The sequence below is a fragment of the Nicotiana tomentosiformis genome, chromosome 7 (assembly GCF_000390325.3).
Source record: "Nicotiana tomentosiformis chromosome 7, ASM39032v3, whole genome shotgun sequence".
Lineage (NCBI taxonomy): Eukaryota > Viridiplantae > Streptophyta > Magnoliopsida > Solanales > Solanaceae > Nicotiana > Nicotiana tomentosiformis.
The window spans coordinates 55717200-55744556 of record NC_090818.1 but is presented as its reverse complement, the minus strand read 5'-3'; the positions used below and the strand labels follow the sequence as shown (position 1 = coordinate 55744556).

General features: G+C 36.8%; 1 protein-coding gene across 3 annotated transcripts; it reads left to right on the top strand.

The window, feature by feature from the left end:
* The first annotated feature begins 2361 nt into the window (after positions 1 to 2361).
* On the top strand, positions 2362 to 19276 carry LOC104109605 (potassium transporter 7-like). Of its 3 annotated transcripts, none has more exons than XM_009618951.4 (10): positions 2362 to 3011; positions 9035 to 9263; positions 9362 to 9610; positions 9763 to 9813; positions 12077 to 12337; positions 14106 to 14158; positions 14317 to 14431; positions 14624 to 14878; positions 17222 to 17744; positions 18221 to 19276. In XM_009618951.4, exons 1-10 carry the CDS (start codon positions 2721 to 2723, stop codon positions 18756 to 18758), a joined length of 2565 nt encoding a protein of 854 aa, XP_009617246.1. In that variant the 5' UTR covers positions 2362 to 2720; the 3' UTR covers positions 18759 to 19276. The 3 variants fall into 3 exon arrangements, with proteins under 3 accessions (XP_009617246.1, XP_033515440.1, XP_018630912.1); XM_018775396.3 differs by lacking the exon at positions 2362 to 3011 and adding an exon at positions 3297 to 3439; XM_033659549.2 differs by lacking the exon at positions 12077 to 12337.
* The last annotated feature ends 8081 nt before the right edge of the window (positions 19277 to 27357 follow it).

Sequence of the window (27357 nt, the reverse complement as noted above, 5' to 3'; positions counted from 1 at the left end):
CAAAACTATTCAAATAATGGTGCAAACCAATCAAAATATATTCTAATACCCATAATTAATCATTTTAAACAACTCCCAACTCCACTCGAAAAGTCGATAAAATAAACCCTCGGGCCACGTGCCCGGATTCCAAAAACTTTCAAATATAAACTTAACCCATAACACCACGAACTAATATATATAACTTATTCCAAATTCCATGTCCACTTTCGTAGTCAAAATCCAAAAATACCAAATTTTATGTTTTCTACTAAAAATTTCAAATTTCTACTAATTTTCATGTTTAAATCCATATACAAAACATGTATTTAACTTGTAATAGATGGGAATCACTTATCTTGTGTTGCTTGATGAAAATCTCCCCTTGAAGCTCTCCAAAATCGCCCCAACTAAGTGAAAATTGAAGAAAAGGGGCCAAACCCCGTTTTTATAAAACCTCAATGCCCAGTGACATCTCGCATCTGCGGAACCTTAGCCGCTTCTATGGCTCCGAGTCCGCTTCTGCGGCTCCCTTCAGGCCCCTCATTCTCCGCATATGTGGCCCCTCCCGCGCTTCTGCGTCTTCGCTTCTGCGACTTCTCATGCACAGGTGCAGTTCTGCTTCTACGGAACTCGACTGCATCTGCGGTCCTAACCTTCCCTACACATTCTGCTTCTGCGTTCAAGGATGCCGCATCTGCGCAATCGTAGATGCGGAAATGGTCTCACACCTGCGCCACTGCCCCGCTCGCCCAGAACCGCTTCTGCGACCCTCTTGGCCGCTTCTGCGACTCCGCACCTGCGGCCAAAACCTCGTAGGTGCGGTTACACCAGATGTGCTTCCACAAGCAAATTCATAAGGCCAAATTCAATCTGTTAAGCATCTGGAATCCACCCGAGGCCCTCGGGACCTTAACTAGTTATACCAACACGTCCCAAAATACAATACGAACTTATTCGAAGTCTTAAACCACGTCAAACAACATCAAAATCATGAATCGCGCCTCGAATCAAACTTATAAATTTTCAAATTCTATATCTCGTGCCGAGACGTATTAAATTAATCCGGAATGAATTCAAACTTCGCACACGAGTCACAGATGACATAACAAAGCTATTCCAAGGCTCGAAACCCTCAACGGACATTGATAACCCCAAAGCCCACTTCAAACCAAACTTAGGAAATTCTTAAACCTTCAAAATGTCAACCTTCCATAATAAGTGCCGAAATGCTCTCGGGGTGATCCGATACTCAACCCGAACATACGCCTAAGTCCGAAATTATCATACAAACCTATTGAACTTTCAAATCCCGATTCCGAGGCCGTTTACTCAAAAGTCACATCTTAGCTAATTCTTCCAACTTAAAGCTTCCGAAATTAGAATTTTCTTTCCAAATCAATCCCGAACTTCCCGAAATTAAATTTCAACCACAAGTACAAGTCATAATACCTGAAATGAAGCTACTCAAGGCCTCAAACCGCCGAACGATGCGCTAGAGCTCAAAACGACCAGTCGGATCGTTGCCGTGCATCTTAAAATAACAAAAATATTTTAATTAAAACGTACGCACATTTTTGTGCTAACACCCATTTGATGAGTGTATGACATATGTTATTACTATATTATACTCTCTCTATTTTAATTATTTTGGACCTTTTCGGAGTACGAAGGTTAAATAGACTAATTTTCGGTATGAATCAAATGTAGATATTTCAAGATTCTTAATTAAAAAAATTACATATTTAAAATTTATAAAAGGTGTACTATAAGATATAATAGTAATTATTCAAAATATTTAAAAATTATTTGTAAAAAATATGATAAAAGAGAATTTTGTGTGACTCCCCAAATAGAAATACGTTCATTCTTTCTGAAAGGGAATAGTTAATTAATATATATTTACACCTTAATTTGTCATAATTAAATTTACTCACTTACTAAATTAATATTGTTTGAGGTACACATGTTTCACCCCCTGTGCATTGGCGAATATAGTACCAAATTAATAACCTCTTTGGTTAAGCTTCTAAAATTTAATTTTTTTGAGAATTATTTTTTCTTAAAAGTGCTTTTGAAAAATTACTTTTGATGAGAAATAGTTTGTGTTTGACTAATTAATTGAAAAAGTACTTCTGAGCAACAATTAATGTTTGTCCAACCTTTTAAAAAATATTTTTAAGTATATTTTTTTAAAAGTACTTTTTAAAAAAATACTTTTTAAAAAAAGTACTTTTGTAATAAGGTTTTCAAAACTACTTTTACTTCTACTCAACAATACTTTTTTTTTCCCTAAAAATTTGGCCAAACATTTCAACTTTAATTTCTTTTTTGAAAAGATGTGCTTCTCGCCAAACAGGCTATAAGAAAGGTTCATTTTCACTCCAGAAAACGCAGCGTTCGAATGTAAGAAAGGTCGTTGCTACCTCCACCCCTTTACCCCGAACCCCCAACAAACTGCTTGATCCGTTCAAAGCAGCTTATAATTAAACCCAAATCTCTGTTAAATCTCATCCAAATCCTTCACAAATTTATAGGGTTTCGATTTCAATCCACTCTCTCAGTTTTTACGCATTTTGATATACATAAATGCATACCTATACGTATACGTATACCTATACCTATAAGAAGACGCATAGTAAGAATTATTCAGTTGATTGATTTTGAATCGTACGAGGACCTGTGAAGAGGATTTGACTATAGTATCAAATCTACATGTAAATCTCTTGAACATTTATAACATGGTGAATGTGGGATTGGAGAAGGATAGGGAGAATAATGGCGGATTAGCCTCTATGGATTCGATTGAATCTCGGTGGGTGTTTCAGGATGAGTATGATTCGGATATTAATAGTGTTGACCATCATACTGTCAATGGAGATGATGGTTCGACGCCGCGCAATGTCTTGGATTTGGACTCTGAGGATGAGGATGATAATGCCGTGCGTAAGCTGATCCGCACTGGACCTCGGATTGATTCCTTTGATGTTGAAGCTCTTGAAGTCCCTGGTGCTCAGAAGAACGACTTTGATGTGAGTTTCTCTAGTTATGAATTTGCTGAATTGTGTGACCCAACTTTTATTTTCTTAATTATGCATAATTTAATTTGGTAAATTATTATATTTACATTCTAGAACCTCTTCGCCTGTTTCAAACCTCCCATATAAACAATTTTTTTTGGTTGAACTTTCTTGACGAAATTTGTGCATTGATTTCACTTGGTTACGTAATCAACATGTTATAGAATATGTCTACTGTTAGATAATATCTGCACTGTAAGGAAAGAATTGAAATGCAGAGGGTTGTGAAGCTTATTCGACCCCAAGAATGGTAACACTGATGGACAGAAAGGGAGAAAAAACAAAGAGGAGAGAGGGTAGTCAAGGTTAGAAGAAAGGAACAAGAAACTGAAGTATTTTTGAAGCAAAGAAGGAGGGTACAAACGAAGTTGTTTGAACAGGTGCCAAATTAGTGTGAATTTAAGTTTTCTGTAGGTAATGATAGAAGCAAAATACTCAACCAGGTTTTTACTTTTTTTTTTTGACAAGTAAAAGTTACATTAAACTCTATACAATATCTAATATAGGACGTATGTTATCTCTTTTCCTCAGTTCTATTTAGTACCATGTCCTCTGCCCAGTTTGTAAGCTAACATTTTCCTTAGCTTTTGAATTTCTGTTATCCTCCCAATAGTAGTTATTGCATCACTTTTTGATGTTTTAGGTCATCCTTGAATGCTTATGCATCTCCAATTATTGCTAATTGCCTTATCTTTGATGCTTGTAACTCTAACCATCTTAAAGAAAATGTGTTCATTTTCTTGTTTTGTCTTCGCATGTGGTTGTTGTACCAAGAATGAAGAATGAATGCTCTTCTATAGTTTGCCTTAGCCAATAATTTTTTTTCCTGATCAATAGTTCATCCTTGAATGCTTATGCATCTCCAATTATTGCTTATTGCCTCATCTTTGATACTTGTAACTCTAACCATCTTAAAGAAAATGTGTTCATTTTCTTGTTTTGTCTTCGCATGTGGTTGTTGTACCAAGAATGAAGAATGAATGCTCTTCTATAGTTTGCCTTAGCCAATATTTGTTTTTCCTGATCAATAGTTAATAATTTAGTTTTAGCTAACATTTTACTAAGAGGGAATTGCACTTGATAAAACTTAAAATTGGAAGAGAACTATAGCCAAATAGACTTCATCCTTAAAAAAGTGACAGGGTCACATGTAAAGACTGCAAGGTTATAGGTGGAGAAACACTAACCATTCAAGATGGACTGGTAAGCAGATATGAAGCAAAGAGAGGAGCGAAAAGAGAGAAAACTATCATGCAACTGAGATTCTATGGTGAACACTAAATGGCATAAAGCAAATAGCACTTAAGGACAATTTAATGAAGGAGGATCCGAGATTTAGAAGCTAATACAGATATCCAATTGAAGGAAATGACAAGTGCATTTAGAAAGTTGTAAGTGAAGTTCGTGTGTCTATGACTTAGGACCTTGACCACAAGTGTTCTATTGTTGAAATGAGGAGGTGCAAAAAGTTGTTAAAGCAAAAAAGAGTGGTACGGAAATTTGCTCATAACAGAAAATAGAGAAGCCTTTTAAGAGTGTATGAGCACAGTCCCATTATGTTCTTGCACGGGAAAATAACATGGACGTTATGGAATATGTTCCTTTAAATTTTTAAGATCAGCCGGGCCATCTCTGGGAAGTTGTTTCAAGAGTTGCACTGGAATGAAGCTACAGGAGACTCCCAAAAAACAATGGCAAACAATCTCATTATACATATTTTGGGTCATATGGAAGGAGAGGAATAGTGGATGCTTTGAAGGAATTGGTTATCCTGTACATCAATTGAAATATTTGTGTACCTCTTTTCTCGTATTGATCAAAGTACTAATCTATAAATACTCCATCCTTTTCTATTTTATATGAAACTCTTCCGATTGTAGTGTGTTCCAAAAAAGAATGACGCTTTTCTATACTTGAAAACTCTTTAAATTTGAATTTTAGTTACCCTTAATGACATGCTCTTATAGCTATAGAAATGTAATGATATGTTTAGGACCTAAAAGTTCAAAGGGTACTTTGTCAGCAGTCTCTCTTTCTTAAGCTTTGTGTCGAGTCAAGCACTACCTAAGAAAATGAAATGAAGGGAGTATCATAGGTCAAATGATAGATTTACTTAACTTTATGAGTTGCTGGTAGAATAGTATCATCATGATACTATCATGAACAATTTGTATATATTGTGATCACACACCTTTTTGGTGCTATCGTCATCAGTGAAATACCCTTACCTTTTCTCAGTAAAGTGTATAAACTATAAGGAGTGTAGTGAGAAGGTAAAAAGTTACTTAGTAGAGCTCGAGGTAAAGACTCTGATGACTTGTACTATAATGTAGGGACGCCAGGATGGAGAAAGAAATGCAGAAGCTAGCACGACTAAGAGAGAAAGGGGTAAAGACTCTTCTTTATAAGTGAAGAGAGGACTTGAACCAAATTAAGTGTATTAAAATGATTCTCAACCAGGTTTGATCAGGATATTGAGATCAAAGAGAGATGGCATGCTATTTCGATATCTTCATACATTTGTGACAAATAGCCTTAACTACACTTGTACAATCAAATCTACTAAAGTAGAGGATGTCATAAAAAGTAGGAGGGCTAGAAAAGCCTCTGGTTCAGTTCGTATCCATGTAGAAGTTGGGGTAGTATGACTAACCAAGCTATTCAATGTTGTATTTAGGACTGGAAAATGCCAAATGAGTGGAGAAACGATATTTTGTTTTGGAGAAGTGACAAGGTCACATGTAAGAGTTGCATCTTATGCTAGAATGAGCTCTAACTACCTAACATAGTCTGGTTGTCTTGGACATGAAGTGAGAGAGAAGCTAAAAAGGAGAAGAGTTATATATAGTCAAGGATTCGATGGTGGACACTAGAAAGGCACCTAACAACGTTTAAGGATAAATAATTGCAAGAGGAACATGAGAGTTAGAAGCTATTTAGGTATCCAAGGGAAGGAAATGACAAGTTGTATTAAAAAATGGCAATTGAAGTTTTCCTTTTTATAACTGTTGTTTCCAGGGCGGTTGCATGCACCTCGAGTAGTCCACCAGGTGCTTGCTATCTCTTGCCAGTACATGTACCAAGTAATGCTGCACGACAGTGCTCAAACAGATGCAGTGATATCTAAAGTTGTTGATTCGTTACTTAATGCGATAAGAAGCGAAGTGCTGTCACTTTATGGACGAGGCCGTGCACTTTACAAAAGCGTGCAATTCAAACAATGATGCGCAAATTGATCAGTTCTTTAAATCTCAACTTTGAGGAGTGAAATTAATATTGAAGTTTGGATTATAAATTTTTTTATTTTAATTATTCCTTTTTAATGACTATTTTTTTATATTATTATAGTACTAAATTCAATATTTGTTTTTTTTATAATTTTCATAATTTCGCGCTTCACTTCAAATGTTAGTTAGCTTCAAGTCCCATGAAACTTGTCATTTTTTTTGTGATCTTCACTTCTAATAGCTTGTTTGGCCAAGCTTCTTTTTGGCCAAAAGTGCTTTTGAGGGTGTTTGGCTAAGTTTATAAGTTGGTCAAACCAGCTTATAAGCACTTTTTGGCTTATTTACGTGTTTGGTAAAATTAAAAGTGCTTATAAGTTAAGTGCTTATAAGCCAAAAATAAGCTAAAAGCCATAAGTTGGTCGCCCCCAACGTATGATTTTTCAACATATAAGCACTTTTAGTTTGACCAAAATTTTTACTATTATATCCCTAAAATACTTTTATCTTTAAAAGAAAATTCCTAACCCATCAATTGTTCCGTCACCTTCTTACCATTAACAATAATCAAATTTTTCTTGGCATTATCTGGAGTGAGCAAGTTTGCATATTCTCATATAATGAATATTTGTTTCCTAGTAGAAATAAAGAAAATTTGAACACTTCTATTTTCTATATGAATATTTTGTGCACTATTTAAGTATATTTTATCTAGCAAACTTTAGTCAAGTTACAATTATTTATGTTAGTTTATTATCAAATAATTTATATTTATATAAAATAATCTTATCTAATAAAATTTAAACTAAAAAATAAAATGAGACATAAAATAATTTCTATTTGAAACAATGAATTTAAATCTTGCAATAATCAATTTCTAATTAGGGTAAATTGCTTTAAGGACATTTGAGTCATTTTAACAGAAAAAAGAGTTTTACAGCATTTTTTACCTAAAACTTCAGCTGCTTATTATTAGTGTCAGCACTCTTATCCAAACACGTAACTGTTTATTTATTAAATCAACTTCAACACTTAATGCTCATTAACTACTTTAAATCAGCTTAGCCAAACGAGTTCTTTTTTTGGTGTAAAATGCTTTTTTCCAAAGTTAACATGTTAGGCCAAGCTTTTAGAAGGAACAAAAAGTGCTTTTGACTAGAAGAAGAAGCAGAAAAACCAATTTCTTCCAAAAACACTTTTTGAAAAGCACTTTGGAGAAAAATGTAGTTAGAAGCACTTTTTAAAAGCTTGGTCAAGCACTAATTGTTGCTTAAAAGTGCTTTTCAAATTAATTAGCCAAACACAAACTGCTTCTCATAAAAAGTAGTTTTTTCAAAAGCACTTTTCAAAATAAGATGATTTTAGAAGCTTGGCCAAGCAGGCTATAAACATTGGAATGGAAAAGTATTCACCTGGTGTTGCCAATGCTAGGATTAGATCCACCCTTTTGGAGGCAATCTCAATTGACGTTTGGGCATACACAAGGCCTAGGACTTGGATGCAATTGCTTGGTGGTGGAATGAAGAGGTGTAAAGAGCTATTAAAATTAAAAGATTTTTTCATGGAAAGTTACCAATAACAGAAGATGGAGAAACCTTTGAAGAGTATAAGAGGGCAAAGAGAGAAGCTAAGAAGGCAATTAGCAAAGTTGGGGATAAAGCCTTAGACGACTTGTATGGTGTACCAAAAGTTAGGGATGCAGAAAGGGAGGGAAAAAATGCATAAGCTAGCAGGTCTACAAGAAAACATGGATAAAGACTTGAAATAAGTAATAGTAGATGGAAATGCTATTTCGATCAATTGCTCAACACAATTTACGAGGATAACATTTCAGATTTCCATACATCCACGACAAGAAAACTTAGCTAAAAATAACTACTATGCCTCAATCCAAAAAACGTTGGGGTCAATAGAAATGTCTGTGGTCCGTAGTATCCCTAAAAAGGTTTGGAAGTGTCTTCTAGAGGTTGAGCAATATAGATGGTCAAGTTAATCCATATCATATTAATGTATGAATAAATACAAAATGATTGAAGAAAGGGTATCTTAGATTCTTAGTTCTGATATACAAGAACAAAGCAGATATTGCAAAGTTTATATGAATTGTCATAGTATTGAACTTATAAGTCATATAATAAAACTTTTGGAAAGAGTAATAAACAATAGACTTGAGCTAGCTTGGGCTTATTCTTGACAGATCCACTGCAGATTTTGTTAAGAAGATTGAAGACTTTTTTTTGATGTTTCATCAATGGCATCAAGAAGATGCTAAAGGTTACAAAATAGAAGCAAATATAGTCGTGGCTGTTGGCTCCAGTACAGATGATTAGCTTAAGACTAGGGAGCTAACAAAGTTAAAAAACTATCAGGAGAATCTACAGGGATAGAAAATCTTTTAGGGATAGGAAGAAGGATATCCACACGATATTCATTGAGCTAGAGTTTACACAAATCAGAAATGTGCCTTGAGTCCATACTTGTTACACAAGGTATGCATGTGCTAATCAGATGTATAGCCAACTTAAGAAAACTCTGGCTACAATGTGGTTTTAGCTTTCTTGTTTTGCCAACCTTCATTTTATGGTTTCTCTTTTCTTTGACCTCATTTGGTGGAGGTCCTTTCCTGAGGGTGAATACTAAATGAACCTGTGTTCATAAGCTATCCTTAGACTTTTGTTTTGATTTGTTTTAGTAGGCATTCTTTTTAGAATACAGAATGAACTATTGACTAATTTTCAACTGTATTTGCAGGATGTCTCAGCAGGTAGGAAAATCCTATTGGCCTTTCAGACTCTTGGAGTTGTGTTTGGTGATGTGGGGACGAGTCCCTTATATACCTTCAGTGTGATGTTCAGCAAGGCCCCTGTCAATGGCAACGAAGATGTTCTTGGTGCATTATCCTTGGTTTTGTATACCTTAATCCTCATTCCTTTGGTTAAATATGTTCTTATTGTTCTCTGGGCCAATGATGATGGCGAAGGTGAGCTGACGTTTGAAATTTGGCGAGCTGTTTTACATCATTATGTTCTATACTTTGTATTTTCTGATTCCTTCAATGAGTTTGGTTAATAACTGCAGGTGGTACATTTGCTTTGTACTCATTGCTTTGTAGGCATGCAAAGGTTAATCTTCTTCCAAACCAACTTCCATCAGATGCTCGAATATCAGGCTTCAGACTGAAGGTGCCATCTCCAGAACTTGAGAGGTCTTTGAGAATAAAAGAAAGACTTGAAGCATCACTGACATTGAAAAAGCTTCTTCTGATGTTAGTTCTTGCTGGTACTGCTATGGTGATAGCTGATGGAGTCGTTACACCTGCTATGTCAGGTATCTATAGCCTTTCTTTACCTGTTAAATCTGTTGGTTGAGAGAAACAAGTCAGTACTGCCTTTTGGCCCTCTAAGGTCCTTTCTTTTTTTAATGAATAAGCTATTCTTTCCTATTTAAAGTCTTAAGTTCTTTCAACTATGCTGATGCAGTAATGTCTGCTGTTGGTGGTTTAAGAGTTGGAGTTTCTGGGATTAAGCAAGGTAATGTAATCTTACTTCTTCCTTTTCATTTCCTTTTTCTTTTTCTTCTCCTTTCGTTTCCTTGTTCTCCTTCTTCTTTTTATTCTCCCCCTTCTTATTTCTTTCTCTTCTTCACCTTCTATTGAGCCGAGGGTCTACCGAAAACAGCCTTTCTACCTTACTAGATAGGGGTAAGGTCTGCATACACACTACCCTCCCCAGACCCCACTTGTGGGATTAGACTGGGTCTGTTGTTGTTCTTGTTGTTGTAGTAATGTAATCTTACTTATTGGCTGGGGAACCTTTACAGAATTGTTCACTTCTTGGAGTATCTGTCATCTGCAAGTGTGTTGATCACTTAATTCTCTTCAACATGCCTCTCTGTAAACTGAAAACAGTATTCTGGTAACTCTTAATTTCTGTTATACCATTCGTTTGGGACATCCATTACAATTGGAATGACACAAGGATGATTAGTGTGATATGTTCACGGATGACATGCACAAACTGAGGAAATGGTCCGTGTTTTTCTTACGTAAAAGGTCCAAAAATGGCATTATACTATGGGAAATAGAGCAATAATACCCCTCGTTAATAGTAGGGTTAAAAAATGCCATTGCCCTGATTGAGTTGGCCCAAAAATGCCACTCGGGGCTAACGGACTCAGATTTGACTTAATTAAGCCTTTGAAATCTGATTTAAATGTAAAAATTTTACACCTATCATAATTAAATTCCCCTACCCTCTGTTTTCACATATCCCCTCCCCACCCCACCCCACCCCTTTTTTACCAAACCCCCACGTAATTAAGGACCCAAAGTCTCTACTTTTAATCACCCGCTCAAATCTCTTTCCCTTATCCCAATTGTGTCGGCTAGGTTTCCGGTGACCCTAAAAACTTTTTTGGCTTCTTCAATTCTGATTTAGTGTTAGAGTTTATTTTCTGATCATCTTTGTCAATTTCTTCTCTGAATTATTGCTGGTGCAGATTGGAACCACAAAAATGGAATGAAACTATTTGCCCAATTAACTTTTCACTCCTTCTTGTACTTGTCTGTTTTTCCAATGTATCTACTAGTTGTTTTGTATTTACATTTGTTGATTCGCTTGCCTTCAACAAATTAAGGCCAATTGAAAAGTTACTCTACCACGTACAAGAAAAGCAAGAGGAAATTTTTCAGCAAACAAGATAATTTTCATTCAACCAAGAAAATGCCTTTACATTGCATTACATATCCAACATGAACCAACGGTAAGTCCTAAGATAACTAAACAATAGTCTACAATTTGGTTCATTTCATCATAAATGCTACCATGAACACACCAAAGCAACCCAACAACAGAAAAATGATGACCAACTAAAGGAAAAATTTTGTCCTCAACTTTGCTACTCTTCCAGCATTAACAATAGCAACGTACAGTCTTCCTCGAAATATTCCTTCCAATCTGAAGAGCATCGTTTACTTTTTTAATTCAGAGAAGAAATGGAGAAATTGAGAAAGTTGATCGAAAAATAATTGAAACAATCAGATATTTTCTTGTTTAATTCAGAGAAGAAATTGAGAAAGATGATCAGAAAATAAGCTTTGAGTCTTTGAGATTGGGGTAAGGGAAAGAGATTTGAGCGGGTGATTAAAAATAGAGACTTTGGGTCCTTAATTACGTGGGGTTTGGTAAAAAAGGGGTGGGGTGGGGAGGGGGATATGTGAAAACAGAGGGTAGGGGGATTTAATTATGATAGGTGTAAATGTTTTACATTTAAATCAGATTTCAAAGGCTTAATAAGTCAAATCTGAGTCTGTTAGTGCCGAGTGGCATTTTTGGGCCAACTCAATCACGGCAATGACATTTTTGAGCCCTACTATTAACGAGGGGTATTATTGCTCTATTTCCCATAGTATAATGGCATTTTTGGACCTTTTCCGTTTTTCTTAAATGCAGTTTGCTTATGTGCATATGAGGTATAAACCTCATTACATTGCCTAGCTCAGTAATGAAAGGAATTTCTGGTTATATTACATTCTGTATCATTTTGGTCATTGAGAATTCGTACCATTTAATAGTTCTGCTGCTCAAAATTGCTAAGGAAGCTCAGTCGTGTGACCTGATAGTTTTAGCCTGACAAGACTGATTTGTTGATGCACCTTGTATGAGGTGTTAGGTTTAACCTATGAGAATCAGATGATAGGATGGATATGATATGCCCTTTCTACCATATGTGATATCATTATGCACTCGAAGTCCATTTAGTTGTAAGATTCTTATACTCTTATGTCTTTTGCAGATCAAGTTGTGATGATCTCAGTGGCATTTCTTGTAATTCTGTTCAGTGTACAGAAATATGGGACAAGCAAAGTGGGGCTTTTCGTGGGTCCTGCTTTGTTTATATGGTTCTGTTCCCTGGGTGGAATTGGCATCTACAACCTCATTAATTATGATTCCAGGGTTTGGAGGGCATTTAATCCAGTTCATATATACTATTACTTTAAGCGCAATCCAACGAAAGCGTGGTACTCGCTTGGGGGCTGTCTTCTTTGTGCAACAGGTAAACTGTTGACCATGGATGTTTTTGATAGTTGACACTGAGCTTTTAATTGGAATCACACAAAAAAATGCACTGTTATATGTTTCCTTTTTTCTTTTGTTTGTTCTTGGTTACTTGAGTGCACCGGGCTGCCCTTTTTGGTTACTTGCGTGAAACCAGGTGTTTTTTTTCCTTTAGTAAGCAGATTTTGAAACACAGGAAACCTGACTTTTATGTTTGGACTTCTCTATTTATGTGCATGTACTGTTACAACGTCAGATGCTTTTTCAACCTCACTTCACTAACTTCTTTCTACAAATTTATTCTCTTCTGCCGAAAAAAAAATTAAGTTATAGAACTGAATCATACCTATTGTGGCATCATCGGATAATCATTGAGTTGCTATTTATCCCTTGAAAATAGGGCTGTGAGATGAACTTGTTTCAGCTTTAAAAAGTGAACAAAGGACTTGAACTTACCCTGGATACCGCCTAAGTTGCTTCCTCTAAGAAAGATGGTTCTCAGTTGTAACGGCCCAGGTCCAACTGTCACAGTTTGTCCCCTTGGGCTTTGATAGAAAAGGTGCCTCAACAGTTGAATCTTGAACTCGCCCTTTTATGGCCCCTAACTTTTTCCTCCCATTTCGATGTGGGATTTATCTAAGACAAGCTTCATTGCAAACCCCCTTTTGAGTTCGACTACCAACGGTCTGTGGGCTGTACATCTGTTGCACATTTCAATAAAAAGGAAGTAATTGCGGTCTTTGAGTTGCCAATCATAAGGCAATATGGGAATTGATTTTTGTCAAAGAATTGTAGAGGAAAATTACGTTATGTACCATAAATTAAAACTATTCTTGAAAATATACCTTTGAAGCATGAATGTATGGAAACATCATTTGAACTAAATAGTCCTTTTGGATCCTCACTTTTCCAGCCTTTCTGAGTTCTGATCTTGAGCAATCAGGGCTTTTCGCATATACTTATTTTCTTCGTTCTTGTCCTAACCCAAGTTTCAAGTGCGCCTTTTATTTGTCCTCTATCTTTTGGAAGGTTAAATTCCATTAAAAGTCTTGAGTAGTTTTGATTCATTATATGCAACAGAAGGGGATTAAGCTTGTCTCTGAATCAGTGTGTTGTCATGGGTTACACCACAACTGAATGCTACTCTGCGTTTGTTCTTGCATTATCTGTTAGTGATTGTGTCCTGGTAAACTTGTTTATGTTTTAGGATTTTTATGTTTCAAGAACTTAGTTTTGGGGTTTGGTCTAACAAAGTTAGGTGCAGCTCTTCCATTTTCTTGGTTAAAACATGCACTTGAATTTTTTAGGACAAGTACTCAGATGAAATATATGTACAATAGGTTTGACGCTTCTCCTCTCTTTTGAGAGAGAAATATCAATGGCTTAAACATTTCCATTTGGTATAGATATCAGCCCATGGTAATTTCTTGATTGTTTTTTCCCACTTGAATGAAGACATCTTATCCTCACCTTCTATGTCACCTTTTTTTTTTTCTTTTTTTAACCGGATGTCCCCAAGGGGGCACCTGTTTTTCTCCACTGTTGACGTTTTCTTGGCCTTCTAAAGAAATATACTTCAGTGTGTGACTGTGTCTGTAAGCAGTTTTCTCTATTTTCTTATTCTTTTTTCTCCATTAATTCATTTAAGAAACTTATAACTCTTCAATCTTCTTCCTCTTTTTTTGGTAAAGTTTGTTGTTTTATATTTTTTTGTCTCTATTTTCTGGGATGTAGAGCTGATCATCATCATCATTTCTAAAACCCAGGTTCCGAGGCAATGTTTGCTGATCTTTGCTATTTTTCTGTGAGATCAGTCCAGGTATGCAGCAGCAGATCTGATCATAGGATTTGTGGCTAGGGGGGAGTGGGCTGGGGGAAGGTGTATAGATATAATTATACCTACCCCTTTTGTATTTTTGATAATTCTTTTTTCCGATTTCATAGACAATTATTGAGTATCAGCCTTCTTGTTTACAGCTTACCTTTGTGTTCCTTGTGCTGCCATGCCTTCTCTTGGGTTACCTTGGTCAAGCAGCTTATCTTATGGAGAACCATGCTGACACAACACAGGCTTTCTTCTCTTCAGTGCCAAGTAAATTTCTGCATCTGTTCTTTCCCTGATAATCCTTGTTTACTTAGTATGAAAATAAGGATGAGACATTTCAATATACTTTCTACTTGGAACTGATCTATAATCTTCTATGCTTTTGATGATAAAAGTTTATGAATCCAAAAGGAGCAAAAAACCAAGTCTTTTAGTTAAAAATTTCCAATCATGTTGCAGGTGGAGCTTTCTGGCCCGTCTTCTTGATTGCTAATGTAGCTGCATTGATTGCCAGTAGGGCAATGACTACAGCAACTTTCTCTTGCATTAAACAATCCACAGCCCTAGGCTGCTTCCCTCGCCTTAAAATTATTCACACGTCTCGAAAGTTCATGGGTCAGATATATATCCCAGTGATGAACTGGTTTCTTCTCGCATTGTCCTTGGTGATGGTCTGTTCTATCTCAAGCATATATGAGATTGGAAATGCTTATGGTAATGCCTGGTTCCTTGTTCTTTTAGAACTTATTTATGTCTTTGCTACTTCATTTGGTTCTTTTCTTTTGTTTCTTCCTATTACTGCTGGATGTATGCTCTCTGGTGCATATGGCGAATAGGGAAGGTCTTTTTTTTTTGAGAAGGTAACAATTTTGTATTATTAATATAAAGACTTCACTGAATTTGTGAAGTCACCCATAATTACAATGTAAGTGCCCATACAAAACTAAACAAAAAGGACACTATTCACCCTTGTTCTTCTTACAATGAATCTAGGGCATCTAAAATGGATTCATGATCCTCCAAAAGTTTTCCTTTACACCAAAAATAAAAAAGAGCTAAACATTTCATCTTTATCTTATGGATGTTGCTGAACTTTTCTTCAAAGCATCTTTGGTTTCTCTCTTCCCAGACTGTCCACCATATACAAGTTGGGACAATTCTCCATCTCTCTTTGTCTCTCGAAAGTGCACCCTCTTTATTCCAGCTAGCTAGAATATCAAGGATTCTTCCCGGCATTGCCCATGGAATTCCCCTTAGACTGATGAAAATCCTCCATATTTGTGTAGTGAATGTGCAGTGCAAAAAGAGATGGCTAATTGTCTCTGCCTTCTCTCCACATAAGTAACACCTAGAGCACAATTGGAACCCTCTTTTTGTTAGGTTGTCTTGTGTTAAAACTGCTTCTTTTGCCAATAACCATGTAAAGCAAGCAACCTTGTATGGAATTTTTACTTTCCATATCATCTTCCATGGCCAACATCCAATCTGATTGTTGGATAGGTTGTATTCCTTGTAAGCACAATAGGGAAGGTCTTGATATTTATTTTTCAGCAAGTGTTCAAGGTCGTCCAATACAAAATTTAAATTCCCTGTTCATCTAAGATCTTGTTCGACCTTTGATTTGACCAAACTAATGTGAGATATGTCAAATCTCTTGGAAAGCTTAGTTCCCTTACTTTTTGTTCTTCTCAGAGTAGGATTTTGCTCATATCATTTGGATTGACTCAGATCTTTTCATGTAGGAGAGGTTTTCGACGGGTTTTGAATTTGCATTGATCCAGGGGGCCGTCTGCATGCACTTGGGCTTGCTTATTTATAATCTTTTTTGACTTTTGATTAAAACTTAGAAATTATATTATTGATTGGTCTGGTGTTTGAAAATATAAACCCTCAAAATTGCAGCATGTTTTCTAATTATTCATGAATGCTACAGTTTGATCCCTTTAGTGGTTATTTTATTTTATTTTTTTCAGTTATTAATTTTTATCATCACCAAGTTTCAATTAGTTAGGATATCAGTGTTACGTAACTAGAAGCTGCCACGTAGATAAATCATTGGGGATCATTCCAAATCCAAGTAACTAATTGAAAGATTAAAGCTACTGCATCTTTTCAAGAAATAGAATTTTGTAGAGTGCATTTACCAGGACAGAAAGACCAGATGAATAGGTGTATCTTAGAAAAAGAAACATAACTTAACATCCAATTTCTTGTCCTTCATTATTTTTTGTAGTTTGAGTCTTGAAATGATAAAAGTATGCATTTGATCTTGATCAGTTTATGATCCATGTTCAGTCAAATGTTGTTATGTAAAATGGGATGAATTAGTATTCAATTTTGTAGTTCGTGACTCTATACTTTCCATTTTTTGACAGGCATCTAAATATAGCAAAGTGTATTGTACTAATCAGTTCCACAGGATGTAGCACATGTAATGACACTGATTTGTTCGTGATGAAACTGAATATATTTAAGATATTAGGCTTTTGGCCTGTTAGGCAAGATAGCAGAAGAATATTCATATGTTGCTTGGATAGTTGGATTTCAATTTAGAGGTCCTGATCAGTTTGACTAGGAAAACAGTGGGGTGCTTCCAATTTTAATTAACTGATTTCTAGGCTGCATTATTAAATGAAGGCTTATACTGGCTTGTTCCTGTGTTGTCAAAGGCGCGCTTAAGCCCTAAAGTGAGGCTCAAAACATGTTGAGCGTTTTACCTCGCTTAGCAGGCGCTTCAGTGTTGTCATCAAGGCTCTATGCCATACTTTTTCTTGTTAATGAGCGTAATCCTGAAGAGTTAAACCTAAACAATTGATATTTTACATAAGAAAAAATCCAATTTCTTTATCCATATATTTGTTATTAATGCTTATAATTATTAGTCTTGGACTACACATACATATTTGTATTTTTTCTCCATTTGCGCTTTTATTCATTAAAGCCCACGCTTTACTTGCGTTTTGCGCTTAAAGCCCCAATTTACCTTAGAGCTTTTTTGCGCTTTTCGCCGTTGATAACAGTGGTTTGTTCATGTCTGATGCATATCCTGTCTGACAGGAATAGCGGAGCTTGGTGTGATGATGATGACAACAATACTAGTCACTATTGTTATGCTTCTGATATGGCAGATCAACATCATTGTTGTGCTTAGTTTTGTCGTTATCTTCTTGGGGTTGGAATTAATGTTTTTCTCATCAGTTTTATGGAGTGTGGGAGATGGAAGTTGGATTATTCTGGTTTTTGCAGTAGTCTTGTTTTTTGTTATGTACATATGGAATTATGGAAGCAAGCTGAAGTATGAAACTGAAGTCAAGCAAAAGATGTCTATGGACTTGCTACGTGAACTTGGCCCCAACCTTGGAACAATCAGAGCTCCTGGAATTGGCTTGCTTTATAATGAACTGGCAAAGGGCATACCGGCTATATTTGGACATTTCCTCACCACTCTTCCTGCTGTTCATTCAATGATAATTTTTGTTTGTATAAAATACATTCCTGTTCCTGTAGTACCTCAGAATGAAAGGTTCCTGTTTCGGCGAGTCTGCCCGAGAAGCTACCACATATTTCGTTGTGTTGCCAGGTGATCATGCTAGCTTCTTTCATTTTCTGTTGGTACATTCTCTAGACTATCTGGTGTGATTTCTGTGGCCAAGGAGAACCTACTATAAATTTTACACTTGCATAGCTTTTGAATGACCTAATAAAGACTGCTGCATGACAGTTGAACTTGTAAAAGAATGACTGCTGAATGACAGGTGATATCTGTAAATAGTTGTGGCATTTGGACAGTAATTTCTGTGATAAACCGGGAACAGTTATGTCTTCAAGTGAACACCTACATTGTGATTCCTAATTCTTGTTTGCAAACAAAATTTGCTAAATTGCCTAACTCTATGGGTAGTTCTTCAGTCATGATTCTGTTGGACCCATGCTTTGGATACAGATGAATTTCGACAGTTTTTCTTGGATAGATGCTTTTTCTTTTCTGCATTTGCTATGTCTTTTTATGTGGAACCTGGCTACTAATATTTCAGCCCGAACTCTTTGAACTGACAGATATGGTTACAAGGATGTTCGCAAAGAAAACCACCAGATGTTCGAGCAGCTACTGATTGAAAGTCTCGAGAAGTTCATTCGCAGAGATGCTCAGGAGCGGTCACTTGAAAGTGATGGCAATGGTGAATCAGATTCTGAAGAAGAGCATGCCTTTTCAAGAGTCCTTGTTGCTCCCAATGGGAGTGTTTACTCACTTGGTGTTCCTCTCTTAGCTGATTTTAGGGACACTGGAAAGGCAGTTATGGAGGAAAGCACTTCAGAAGAGCTGAAGGCTGGCCCTTCCTCTGAGTCGCTCTTGTCCAATGCTGATCAGTCCTTTGAGAAGGAGCTCTCGTTCTTACGCAAGGCCAAAGAATCCGGTGTGGTTTACCTCCTCGGTCATGGAAATATTAGGGCAAGGAAAAGTTCCTGGTTCATCAAGAAGCTATTCATAAATTACTTCTATGCTTTCCTTAGAAAGAATTGCAGGAGGGAAATTGCCAGTCTGAGTGTACCGCACTCGCATTTAATGCAGGTTGGCATGACATATATGGTGTGAGAATTAGCTTTCTGGAAAAAGCCATACTGATATATTTTGGCAGAAAAAGGCAGTTTTAGTGTCAAATTGCTGTTATGTCCCCCATATCAACTTGATGAGTGCAGACAAGTGTCCATATGTCTTCCTTGCACACACCACAGCTGAATTTGAAGTCCCTCGTCTTATAGCTTGGAAGTCTTTGCGCTGATCCAGTTATAGTAACGAATTTCTCTCCATAGTCGTTTGGGTTTCATTCTAACACTGTCTCGACCCCTTGCCTTATTCAGTGCTTCTCCATCAATTGAAGCTAGAAGAGCAGGGAATAAGGGAAGAATGGACAGGCAGTGATCGCCAAGATAGATACAAACTCATAATATTGTACTCATTCTTTTCAGTTACCCCTTGCCTTTATAGTAACTATCCCCATAGTCGTTTGGGTTTCATTCTGACATTGTCATTCTTGTAATTTTCATGTCGAAACACCTTTTAAATATTGATGAAGTTTTCACTACATTGATAAGTTAATTCATCTTGTGGAATTGTTGCCTTGCTCTTTATTGCTCTCTTTTGTTTTGTTTTGTTTTGTTCTTTTATCTGTATGGATGGAATGTTAGCGTTTTTGATCATGCAACTAATGTGTCTGTATTGTCCTGGATGGACATGTGGGACTGGAAGTTAGATTTGAACAATCAGCCACAAATGGTTGAAATATTTGTGCCAAATGATACTTTGTATATATACTTCGTTTTCAAATATCCTTGTTGAGATTGCAAGCACGTTACAATATTATGCTTATAAAAAAAAGTACGTTACAATATTATCTGTGATTCTACGATGCAGAATGGTAATGCATACGCATAGCATAGGGCATGATTCTTAAGTTACAGAATGGTAATGCACACGCATATTCGTTTCAGGGAAAGCAAAGGAATACTAGGTTGATAATCCAACAAGCTGTGTGTAAAGGAAGCATGAAGACTAGTATCCAGTTTTTTTCACCTATATATGCATAACTCCCAGTTGGTATATAAAATTGTTTTTATTACCACCACACAAAAAAAAATGTCAAATAAGCTTAGATTAACTAGGAAGATAATTGACTCACCCAAATGCAAACGATGTGATGATGATGTGGAGGCCTCTTCACATATTATTAGGACATGTTCAAAGTCTAAACAAATCTGGAATTATTTCCTCACAAAATGAGATTGATGCCATGAACGCTAAGCCTATGCTTGAATGGATTGATGATATTATTAATGATGCCCCCCAACTCCTTGTAGTGTTACACTTGTATTTTCAATTATGTGGTATGTATATACGAAAAGAAGAAAATCGAATTTTGATTGAAAAGAAATGTCTACCTACGGAACTTATAAGCAAACATATTAGAGATTGTGCAAGGAAAGATTAAATTGAATAGTGATGGCAGTGTAAAGACCCTAACCGAAGATGCTACTTTTGGAGGATTTTTTGAGATGATCAAGAAAAGTGGTTATTGTGATATTTAGCTAAGTTGAGACCCACCTCAATCCTCACCACGTAACTGTAGGGCATCTAACAAGGACTATAATTAGCACCCAAAAAAGAAATTGTAAAGAGATATGTGAGAAGGCACGGAAAAAAATATGTTATTGATATTGGATGTTCAATATAATATAAGAGGTCCATATTTATTGCTATACTATACAAGGACATACTACTCCTATTCCAATGTGGGACAAGACTACACTATATACATAGCTGTAAACTAACGCTCCCCCTCAAGTCGGTGCATACAAATCATATGTACCGAGCTTGTTACATATATAACCAATACGAGGACCAGTGAGAGACTTGGTGAAAATATCTACAAGTTGATCATTTGACCTCACAAACTTTGTAGCAATCTCTCCTGAAAGTATCTTTTCTTTGACGAAGTAACAATCAATCTCAATGTGTTTAGTTCTCTCATGGAACTCCGGATTTGATGCAATATGAAGGGCAGCTTGATTATCGCACACAAGTTCCATCCGACTGATTTCACCAAATTTCAACTCCTTGAGCAATTATTTGGTCTAGACTAGCTCACATGTTGCCATAGCCATTGCTCGATATTCTGCTTCTACACTAGACCGAGCAACTACATTCTGTTTCTTGCTCTTCCAGGACACCAAATTGCCTCCTACTAAAATACAATATCCAGACGTAGAACGTCTATCAGAAGGTGATCCTGCCTAATCAGCATCTGAGTATCCAACGATCTGCTCATGACCTCGATCCTCAAACAGTAACCCTTTGCTTGGAGCCGATTTCATATACCGAATAATGCGGACAACTGCATCCCAATGACTATCACATGGAGAATTCATAAACTGACTTACAACACTCACAGGATAAGAAATATCGGGTCTAGTCACTGTGAGATAATTTAATTTTCCAACCAGTCGCTTATAGCTTGCAGGATCGCTAAGCGGCTCCCCCTGTCCTGGCAGAACTTTAGAATTCGGATCCATCGGAGTGTCAACAGGTCTGCAACCTATCATCCATGTCTCCTCAAGAATGTCTAAAGCATATTTTCTTTGAGAAATAATAATACCCGAGCTAGACTGGGCAACCTCAATGCCTAGAAAGTACTTCAATCTGCCTAGATCCTTAGTTTGGAAGTGCTGGAAAAATTGCTGCTTCAGATTGGTAATACCATCCTGATCATTACCAGTAATAACAATATCATCAACATAGACTACCAGATAAATACAGAGACTTGAAGCAGAGTGCCTATAAAACACAGAGTGATCAGCTTCACTACGAGTCATGCCAAACTCCTGGATAACCGTGCTGAACTTACCAAACTAGGCTCGAAGAGACTACTTTAGACTATAAAGTGACCGACGCAAGCGACATACAAGGCCACGAGACTCCCCCTAAGCAACAAAACCAGGTGGTTGCTCCATATAAACTTCATCCTTAAGATCACCGTGAAGAAAGGCATTCTTAATGTCCAGTTGATAGAGGGGCCAATGACGAACCGCAACCATGGATAGAAAAAGGTAGACTGAAGCCACTTTAGCCATGGGAGAGAAGGTATCACTGTAATCGAGCCCAAATATCTAAGTATATCCTTTGGCAACAAGACGGGCCTTAAGTCGATCAATATGGCCATCGGGACCAACTTTGACTACATAAATCCAATGATAACCAACAGTAACCCGAGGGAAGAGGAACAAGCTCCCAAGTACCACTTGTATGTAAAGCAGACATCTCGTCACTCATATCCTGTCGCCATCCTGGATGAGACAACGCTTTACCTGTAGACTTAGGGATGGAAACCGAGGACAAAGAACATATAAAAGCATAATGGGGAGATGACAGACGATGATAACTCAAACTGACATAATGAGAATTAGGGTTAAGTGTGGTCCGTATACCTTTCCAAAGTGCAATCGGTGTACTAGGAGCAGGGTCCGCAGCAGGAGCAGGGTCAGGTGCAGGATGAGAACCAGTTGGGCCTGATGTAGGGCGCGAATGACGATGATAAGTCAAGAGTGGTGTTCATGTGGTTGGGGAACTAGGAGGAACAACACTAGACTCCTCAACGGTTGGTATGGATGAAACCTCTGTGGTCGAAGGCAGAGGAGGAGCTATAGTAAACTCATCAAAGGTCGGCATAGGTAAGACCTCAGATATATCATGGTGGTCAGCAGAAGTAAAGAAAGGTTTAGTGTTAGAAGATGTGGCGTCAGCTGACATAAGGTACCTACGAAGATTTGGAGAATAACAACGATATCTCTTCTGAACACGAGAATAACCAAGGAAGACGCACTTGAGAGCACGGGGAGCTAACTTATTTTTCCCAGGGGTTAAGTTGTGAACAAAACACGTGCTCCCAAAAATACAGGGTGGAAGAGAGTATAAGGATGACTGGGGAAATAATACTGAATACGAAATCTGATCCTTGATGGGAGAAGAAGGCATTTGATTAATCAAATAACAAGCTGTGAGAACTGCATCACCCCAAAAATATAACGGAACACGAGATTCAATTAGAAGTGTGCGAGCAGTCTCAATAAGGTGCCCATTCTTTCTCTCAGCAACCCCATTTTGCTGAGGGGTATAAGGATAAGATGTATGATGAATAATTTCTTGAGAAGTCATAAACTGCTGAAACTGAGAAGATAAATATTCTAAGGCATTATCACTGCGAAAAATGCGAATAGAAACACCAAATTGGTTTTGATTTCAGCACAGAAACTCTAGAATATAGAAAATAACTTAGAACGATCTTTCATTAAGAAAAGCCAAGTACATCTTGAATAATCATCAATGAAACTAACAAAATAATGAAATCTCAAGGTTGAACTAACTCTACTAGGACCCCATATATCAGAATGAACTAAGGAGAAGACAGATTCTGCATGACTCTCAACATTACGTGAAAAGGAGGCTCGAGTATGTTTCCCAAGCTGACACGACTCATAATCTAATGTAGACAAACTAGATTAAGTAGGCACCATCTTCTGAAGTTTGGATAAACTCGGATGTCCTAAACGTCTGTGGATTAGATCTGGAGGATTTGTAACTAGACATGTTGTGGAAGGATTGAGTGAGTTAAGATAGTAAAGGCCTTCTGATTCACGTCATGTACCAATTATTTGTCCCGTACTGCGGTCCTGCATAATAAAAGAATCATCAATAAAATATATACCATAATGGAGGCCACGGGTCAAACGACTAACAGATACAAAACTAAAAGGACAGCCAGGGACATAAAGAACAGAATCTAGGGTGATAGAAAATAAGAGATTAGCTTGTCCAGCTTATTTTGCCTTAGTTTGACATCCATTAGCTAAAGTAACAGTGGTAAGAGACTGTGAATATACAATATTTAACAAAAGTGATATATTATCGGAGATGTAATCAGAAGCGCCTGAGTCCATGACCCATGGGCCAAGAATGCTAGACTGGGAAACACAAGCAAAAGAATTACCAGTAACAGAAGTATCAGTCTGAGCAACTGAGGCTACTTGTGGAGATGTCTGCTTACTTGCTCGATACTGAAGGAGCTCATTATATTCTTCTTTAGATAAAGAAAATCCCTGGTTACCTGTAGTCTCGGTCTGAGAAATGTAAGCATTTTTGGGTAGACGATCATGTAAGGAATAGCACATTTTATGAGTGTGTCCAAGTTTGTGACAATAAGAACACTTGGGTCTAGATCTTCCAAAATGACCTCCTCCTCGTCTATGCTCCATAGTTTGAGATTCCCGAACATCCACTGTATGGGATGCAAGAACAAAGGAATCAAGTATCTGTGATGAGATCACTGGGTGACTTGGTGCTGCAGCAAGGCGGAGTAATCGAGAGAATAATTCATCAACTGTCGGGACAGTCGGACTAGCCAAAATCTGGTCGCGTACTGAATCAAGATCATTAGGAAGTCCAGCAAGGGTAAGAACGAGAAACATCTTCTGTCACTGCTCTTGTTGTTTTTCAACACTAGCAGAAACTGGCATCAACTTCTCAAATTCCTCCATGACTGCCTGTACTTGACCCAAGTAAGTAGACATATCTAATTCCTGCTTCTTTAAGTTTGTCATCCGCGATATCACATCATAGAAGCGAGATATGTCATTAGTGTATAAGGTGCGTGCCTTTGCCCAAACCAAATAATATGTCTGGAATGGACGAAACAAGGGCATCAACTTGGAATCAATAGATTGCCACAAGATGCTACATAACTGAGCATCGATTTTTGCCCAAAGTGCTATTGCCTTTTCATCTCCTTCGCTAGGCTGTTTGATTAGATGATCTTGAACACCTTGGCCTCTACACCACAGCTCGACAGATGAAGCCCAAGCTAAGTAGTTTGAACCTCCCATTAAAGGTTCCGAGGTAATAATAGCACTAGAGCTTCCAGAACTCTTGTTTCTAGACCCAAAAGCATCAAATCCCAAAGACATTGTTGCAAATTATTACCAAATAAGAGAAAGAATCAACTATTATCCACTTAAATAGAGTAAGGAAACACAGAAATAGAATAATGAAATACTGTAGTTGCCGGAAAAAACTCAAAGTGGTCGGAATTAAATGAAAACAGTAGGGGTAGGATCGGAATTACCAGACGACCCAACTGTTCTGAAGGAAATTTTTCAAAAAATGGCCGGAAGTGGTCATACGCGCAGGCGCGTGGAGGCGCGTGAGGAGGCTGCTGCCAGAGATTTTCACTGGGGTTTGGTCGCCGGACAATGACGATTCTTGTGGTAGTGTTGGATTTTGCACAACACTGACGGAGACGAAGCAGACGCAAAACAACCTTAAAAAAGAGTCGCCGGAAAAAGACTTTTGCTGACTGATTTCTCTTCCCGGAATTGCTGAAATTTATGCACAGCGATAAATCTCTCACAATTGCTCTGATACCATATGAGAAGGCGCGGGAGAAAATATGTTATTGATATTGGATGTTCAATACAATACAAGAGGTCTTTATTTATAGCTATACTATACAAGGACATACTACTCCTATTCCATTGTGGGACAAGACTACACTATATACATAGTTGTAAACTAACAAGTTAGAAGTGGAAACAGACTGCTTACTTGTTGTCAAGCTCATCAAAGAAGACGACATACAATTTCATCTTTAAAGGTTATTATTGAATGTTGGAATACTAATTAAGTTGTAGTATGATACCAAAATTATTTAGGAATTGGTATTTGCTAGTTTATTTCATGTCTAAATAGGATTTGTAGTTAGAATTAATATAGGAATAGGCTTTCCTATTTTTAGTTTTAATATATTTCGTACTATTATATAGGGATATTAATAGCTTATTTTATTGTGTGGAGATTTGTGATAGTTGTAGAGAGCTTTTAGAGATTAATAATAAAATATTTTCCTTCATATTGGTATCAGAGCTTCTACGATCTTGGGAGAGAATCAAGTAGCTTCCGCTGCCGACGGACGGCGCTAGCCAATGTGTGCCACCTGTCAGGCCAAAAAATATGTTGTCAAAATCATAGTAGTTGTCAACAAAATTATATTATTCGATGAAAAGTTTCAAGACAGATTCAAGAAAAAAATAAGTTTAAAGAGGTACGAACAAATATAGCACAAGATGAAGAAACTCTTCTCTAAAAGTTGGAGAGAGGTTTAAAAAAGTTGGAAGTTGATTATGTGTTTCAACAAAATTGGATATTGGTGACAAAGTGCATCAACGGGAGTTGAAGACATGTGCTTCAACAAAAATAGGGTGTTGGTGACAAAGTACATCAGCGAGAGTTGAAGACATGTGCTTCAACAAAATTGAGTGTTGGTGACAAAGTACATTAACGAGAGTTAAAGACAAGTGCTTCAACAAAATTGGTTGTTGGTGGCACATCAACAAGGGAGTTGGAGACATGCGCTTCAATAAAAGTAGAAGTTGGAGAGAAGTGCCCCAACAAAACAACACAACGAACAAGAGAGACGGATACAACTTTGAATTATGGGAGAATGTTAGAAAACTAATTCAAAGTTGTAGTATGATACCAAAATTATTTAGGATTTGGTATTTGCTAGTTTATTTCATGTCTAAATAGAATTTGTAGTTAGAATTAATATAGGAATAGACTTTCCTGTTTCTAGTTGAAATATATTTCGTACTATTATAAATATGGATATTAATAACTTATTTTATTGTGTGGAGATTTTGTGATAGGTGTAGAGAGCTTTTAGAGATTAACAATAAAATATTTTCCTTCATATTGGAGGCTGTTGGAAATTAAATCAAGATTAATTAGTATTCCTACGTCGTCTAGAATTTGATATTTACTAGTTTATTTTATTTATGTCTAATTAGGATTCACAACCAAAATCATGTAGGAATAAGTTTTCTAGATAACAGATTCCTTATATGTGAGTTTTGTTAGATATGGTTGTTAGTATCTGTATTCAAAAATATATTCAAATATAAAATTAAAATAAAATTAGAAATATAGAAGAATAGAAATTAATCCGAGCCCACTAAATTCACAGTGTTTTCTTAAGGAATTTAATCCTCTCCTAGTACCCGAGGTTTAGGATTATTTTCTCCTAGGATAGAACGAATTACCCTCACTGGTGTAGCGGTACTTCAAACCCCAGTGACCAACGAACTCAAAGAACAGTAGCAAATCACACATACTGCTTTCTTTCTCTTAAAACAATGCAGAAGGAAGAAGGAGAAATAATTTTTTTATCAATCAATCAGATCATTTGACCGAATCTGAATTCGTCGTAGCCAAAGACGAAGCCAAGCGAACGACGACGACGACGGCGCGAGACTTGCCTTCTTCTCAACTCTTTAAGAGTTAGAAGAAGTGTAATCATATATATACTCAATAAATGAGCTTTCCTCCTCCAATATGGGACAATGTTTCTTTGTAGATGAGGGAAAATCAAATTATTATTTTTTCCTCCATTTCTCATTCACCCTCTTTTAAGCTAAACCAAGCTTAAAACCCCAACAATCTCCCATATGAATGGGGAATGTTTATATCACGGAAATATATACTTGGTCAATTGGTAGATTTGATTTCTTTGAACCGTCGAACTTTGGTGTATACCTAGACAACCATACATTATACAATCAACCCTTAACCATCTTTGGTTCTATTGTTGTGT